Source organism: Cydia fagiglandana, chromosome 4 (genome assembly GCF_963556715.1).
Source record: "Cydia fagiglandana chromosome 4, ilCydFagi1.1, whole genome shotgun sequence".
NCBI lineage: Eukaryota > Metazoa > Arthropoda > Insecta > Lepidoptera > Tortricidae > Cydia > Cydia fagiglandana.
The window spans coordinates 18,064,481-18,070,679 of NC_085935.1; the positions used below are offsets into that span (position 1 = coordinate 18,064,481).

Here is a 6,199-nt window from a genome sequence, read left to right on the forward strand (position 1 = left end):
ATATAGGAATTGTGTATTGGCTAGATGATGCAGCTCTTTACTTAGTTCCACCTTTGTCGGTGATAGGCAATTTCTTTAATAAAGGGAAAGTTATTTTTCGGGTTGCCGTCTTTGACATCATCTTCTAGATTTAGGTAAGTGTTCACTAGGAATAAGTAGACCCGGATCAAAATTAGTTGTTAGTTTTCCTTGGTTGAATTGGCCATTCACCAAGTCATAGGTATAATTTTTGTCATAAGGTTTGTTTTCTTTACGGATTATCTGTGTTCTCGTGGTTAAGTTTGGTAAGTTAAGGTGTAACTTCATATTAGACGCATAATTTAAAAAAAAAAATATTTTTTTTTTCAAAAAAAAATTTTTTTTTTAACCCAACTAAAGATGAACTGTAACACTTTAGGGTAGGCACCCAGTGTTATAAACGTCTGAAGATTATTGTAGATAGGCACTTTATAGGTTAGAAAAGTAGATGTTTGTTTGGTAAGAATTTGGTGGTTATTATACGTTCTACACGGGTATTAGAGTAGATAGGTCAAGGTCGGAGACCAGAAATGTTGTTTTTAATCTTCACATATACGCTTTTGGCTATATTTAGAGGATAAAACTTACCGGAATGGTAGGTCATCAATCATCTATAAATCGTCGCATTTAGCGCATCCATTGTTCGTTCCTGCATTGTGCTGGGACATAAATACCTTGTTTTCTTTGGAGTTTACACATTTCACAATTGAAATACATTTGTACATGGTTACACTACATATAAATAGCTTTGACTTGGTAAAGCGGGTTGAATCGGTGTTGTTTATTACTGTCGCGGTAAACATTGACGTACGTCAATGACAGTTGGTTTGTTGTCTGTGGTTTTGCACAGACAATCAGTCATACATAAAGAGTATTTATGAATAAACATTTGGTATGTGTTCTTTTATATTTTGCAATTCGTAGTTATAAATAATGTCCTTATTTTTAGCTTTCGAAATTAGTAATTCTTTTTATTTTTGGTGACTTCGGTTTTCTGTAAATTGGATCCGGTCAGTTGCGATGTCATTGAATGGGAAGTTTTCCATTCACCACTTTGTCTGTGGTTTTTGCCATTTGATTTTTCGCTTGATCACTGGGATATTCCGTGACAAGATGTAAGACGTAATTTCGACATCAGGTCGGCAATTAATTCATGGGGTATGTATTTTATTTAAAGATTGTATTTCCTAAAACTCGGTTAAATTCGGTGTTCAATGTTTTAATCGTGGATATATTTTGTTCCAGCTTGGCCCAAAATATGATTAACCTAGCTTCCTATGCGCCGGTAATGGCGGCATAACCTTTTCACCTCTTTCAAACCAACTTGGTGAGTTGTCCCCACTTTCTAAATATACGGAAGGAAAGACGAAGTTGTTTATTGTCAATTGCAATTAGCTAATGTCGTGTTTTGGTGTGATTTTCCAGCAATCCCTTTACAAATATGAGGCATCATTTTGTTTCACCGCGTGTGCCTACGTCGCCACGTCTGGTGTCTAATATAAGGGACTCGGCTTAGAAACCGGTAAGGATTTTTACTCTCATTATAATCCGCCAGCTAAATCGCGCTTTGTCCCAATTAAATTAAAAATATAATATATTTTTTATAACATAACCTCGCTAAAACCTAGAACATTTTCTTTGTTTCTAGGGTCCCTTCTTGCCTTTGGCTAGGCCTGTCTTTTGGCTAGGCCTGTCCTTTGGCTAGGCCTACTTCTTGCCTTGGCTTGGCCCTTGGCTTGCCTTCTTGGTCCCTTATTGGCCCTATGGCTTTTGGAAGATCTAGGGTGGTGTCGCACCATGCTAGAGGGGAAGCCGTCTTCTCCACTTAATTTTTGGACTCGAGGTGAAGTGTTTATTCGATAAAACTGTGAGTTAAAAACTTATATTTACATTAGTGACTGTGTTCCTTTGCTGGAAAGGATAAACAATATTTAAGTCTGAATTTCTTTTTAACATGAACTTTCTACATGGTAAATTCTATTATTAATATGAAACCTGCAATTCCTATGTAGGATTTTGTGTGTATTACAGGCCCAAATATGCCTGAGATGTACTTAAGTTAAATTTAATTAGTAATAGTACGGTACGTAATTTAAATGTTAAGTCTCGAGGCCGCAGCAGGTCTTATTGTGATGTAAAGTGAATAAAAGTATTTAGTAAATAAATTTGTATTTTCATTTGGATATGTCATACGTTTGATGAGTATAGTATCCTGGCGTCCTATTTTAAATATTTGGATATCTATTCTCACTCCATAGTGGCAGAAACCACGACCCTATCTATGCTCGTAGTTAGCCGTAAGCATTTTTGAATTTTTAAGTAGGTAGATCTTGGGGGTTCTGGACCACTTACCCAGAGCTCACCCTCACCTATTACAATCTAAAGGATTTGGGTTGGATGAATAAAACATTATTTACATGGAAATCTGAAGTCCGGACATCTGGATCTCATTTGTCCTAGCTGCCATTATTATTTGCGTCATAGTACTCTGAAAAGGAAAATTTTAATAAAATAAAGTCAATGTCAAATGGAGGACTCTGGAGACACCAATTTACAAATGACACAACCTCGACCCTGAAATAGAATGCTATATAGTTTTTTTCCTAAAACCTCATAAGTAGAATTTTGCATGTACCTGATTCTACCGGAAAATTATCCTACTTTGCGGTAGTAATAGCAATAAGACTAACTTTACAGAAGATATTCTGTAAAGTTAGTCAATAATCATCATGTCATGATCTGATGATGCAATTTTTTTAGTGTAAGTTAAGTTTATACACATTTATGTACAACTTTTCTGTGGATTCTTGAATAAATGTCGAATTTCCGTACTTTACCTTTATAGGGATATTAAAACTTTCTAGTTCTTAAAATTTGCATGATAAAAGTCTTAGAAATATGTAGCAAATATTTGTATTTAGAAAACACGCCGCTTTTCCTGAACGTTTTCGACTCATTAAATTGTGAAGTCGAACTGCGGAGTAGTGTTTCGTAAAGTCTTTATAATTTGTTCAACATTATAATTTTGGCTGGTGTCACGAAAATCCAGTGTATCGTTTAACTTAAGACATATTTTTAGGTTATTGGTAGTTTGAACACGTGACACACAAAAACACATTTTTAATTTAACCCTGATGCTCGTTATTGGCAATAATCCGAGCAGAAGTATGATTAATCGATAAGCTAATCTTCACTTTGCTTCAAGAAACGATGGCAGTTGGACTCTTTTTAGTATTTGGCTTCATTAAAGCAGTAATTGGAGAAGAAGAGGGTTTTATTGTCGGTGGTGATGTTGTTGAGACAATAAAAGAATTCCCTCATGTCGCTTTTTTGACGTTAACGGGAACAGATGGCAGTTACATTTGTGGGTCATCTATACTGAACCAAGTACTATTGGTGACTGCCGCGCACTGTTTGGATGATATCCATAAAATTACAGCGTCTGTTGGGAGTCTTAATAGAGATAAGGTTGTATGCCCAGTATTGTGCTGTTGTGTTAATTTTGTAATTTTGTTTTTTTTTCTCGTATTTGGTGGGTTGCCGGTTCTCAACCCACCAACGAACGGCGTGGTAGCTGATGACCACGAGGCTTCATTACACATCGCCCTTAACTAAATCTGAGGGTACTACCTACACTACATCTTATCGAGACACGTATTTTTCTGAATACTTGGTATCTTCTTAAAATTCATTAGTAAATAATAATTCATTTTATTTTAAGGGAACTCTATACAAAGTCAAGAACTTCGAGCAGCACAACCAATGGGATCCAATACGCGTCACACATGACATAGGTCTATGTAGACTAAAAAAGCCATTAACATTGGGAAATAAGGTGAAGAGAGTGGTGCTAATGAAACATCCACCAAAAACTCACATGGCTGACTTGGCTGGGTGGGGCGCAATCGAAGTAAGGAAAGGTTTTAAGCTAATTGCTGTCAGTAAGTAAACAAAGTGACCATGCCTCCAGTACCTCGGGTTGGGATTGAACCAGCGTCTTCTGCATTTGTAAAAAGAGCAGTCGTTGCTACAGTACCTGCGGCCCACACCAAGTTTGGTGTCTAGCAGTAGTACGAGTAGTTGCCGCGCACCGCTACGCAACGGACGCCTGCTCGCGTTTGCGCCACCTTGCAGTCATATCCGTCGTAATAAATGCATTTTGTTAGAGAGTGAATCTTCTGTACTCAGTACTATTATTTATTCTGTGGAAAAAACCATAACCACTAGCCTTAACGCGGACGTTGTCCCTTGATTAAATGTGGCTTTCCATCTCAGAAAGGTCCTTATGCTTAATAGACATAAGTGCAATAAGGTCTTTCTTATCTGAAATTCCAACAATATTTCTGATAGAAATGTCCTTATTGAACATGAATCATAAGGATGATTATCTGATGGAAAGCCCCAAATGACTTGGATTTTTGGTAACTTGGATTAAAGTGCTAGTAAGTCTATGAACGTCACTTTATCAAAGATGTTGCCAGTGACGGGGTACGCGTTAAGGCCGCAGCGGCAATACCGGAAAAATAATCTTGTGATAAGGCTGCAGTTGCCATCTTAATGTCACCTTAAGACGAATAGAATTTGGCAAAATTTCCATATAAAATTTTATATTTAACTAATATTATACCTACTTATTAATTATTTTAGGAACAGGACTACGATAATTCGATCATGCTCAAACACACGAGACAGAAACTGTGGTCCCATCAGCAGTGTACAAAGGTCCTACACAATGCGCCCAGAGGAACTATTTGCGGTGGTCAAAGTCACGCCAAAGGAAATTTCGCTTCTAAGTAAGTACATGTACCATAGGTACTCGCTACTCGTATTTCTACATTATTAATTAATAAAATACAACCAACCAACCTTCAAATCAAGAGTGAACAGGCACCTTCTGGGCGAGCTCGCTCCATCGTAGGCCACGTCTACGCCTCGGCTAGTCTGTGGCCATGAGTAAGCCCATTCATAATAAAAAAAAAAAATATATGTGTAGAAATTTGATCATATCATATACCTTATGTATAAAGAAACCGGGTTTGCTTGGGCTAAACGGGGCCACAGATTACCAGTTCGCCAGACTATATCAGCCTGTCAGTTAATCGCAAAGGTGACAGTTCCGAACAACTGACAGGCTGATATCGTCCGGCGAACTGGTAATCTGTGGGCCCCTTAATGATTAATAGTTATGTCAATCCGAACATAATATGGTTTTTTACATAAGTTCATATAGATATTTTCTTAACCCTGGGGCCGATTCTGTATCAACAATTCAATATGTCATCTTATTTTGATTCGACATTGAGTAATTAGTGGCTTACGTTTTATGATGACCCATCACAAAATGAAATCGGGAGTCGTGTTATGAGGCATTTCGATGTCATTAGGGAGTGCTCCCGGTACTGGTTTTCTATACAAACACAGTACCGGAACCGGGAATTCCCGGTTCTCGCCATACAAACTCAGTACCGGGAGGATTCCCCAGATGTCATATATTGATTTACTGATGGCACGATCAAAGTCGTATCAAAACAAGATGAAACCTTAATTAATTAATTATTGGCCCCCCGAGTACAATTTACTTATTAATTTACTTTCATTAGTGCAAACTTTATTTTTAATTTACTAAAATTGGATTTTATTTCATGATCACATTGTGACATGCCTAACAACCTTTTTTTTGGTGCAGAGGAGACTCCGGCAGCGGCCTCCTAGTCCACAAGGACATAATAGTAGGCCTCGTCTCCTACAAGGACACCAGCGTCTCCCGCAGCCTGGTGGTCTACACGAGCGTCCCATATTACTACGATTGGGTTAAGCGCGTGTCAAAACAATTGAATTGCTCTTAATAAATAAAAACTCCTAATCGATGAAGTGGTTTTGGTTGCGGGATTGTCTTTGCGTAGTGCAAACTTAATACAGTAAAATTATACATTTTGCGTTTGCGTCAAATCCGGTAGTTCTGATTTTTTGCAGGCTTGTTTATGATGTCGGCCCAATGAATAATCCAAGTTTGTGACCTCGAGCGCCGAACGCAACTTTGTCAAAAATCGAATAAACCGCATTTTTTTTTAGATTTGGGCGATTATAACCCTAAAGTACTAGTTTTGATAGTAACTTCCTAGGGCGTTTTTAAAGTAGACTAAATTTGCTACAATAAGACACTAGAATTGTCTCTGTACAT

At 37.6% G+C, this 6,199-nt stretch overlaps 1 protein-coding gene across 1 annotated transcript; it reads left to right on the forward strand.

Annotated features, from left to right (window-relative positions):
* The first annotated feature begins 3,146 nt into the window (after positions 1 to 3,146).
* LOC134664005 (hypodermin-B-like) lies at positions 3,147 to 5,877 on the forward strand. The gene is made up of 4 exons (XM_063520569.1): positions 3,147 to 3,486; positions 3,740 to 3,928; positions 4,666 to 4,811; positions 5,705 to 5,877. Exons 1-4 carry the CDS (start codon positions 3,229 to 3,231, stop codon positions 5,862 to 5,864), a joined length of 753 nt encoding a protein of 250 aa, XP_063376639.1. The 5' UTR covers positions 3,147 to 3,228; the 3' UTR covers positions 5,865 to 5,877.
* Positions 5,878 to 6,199: the final 322 nt, after the last annotated feature.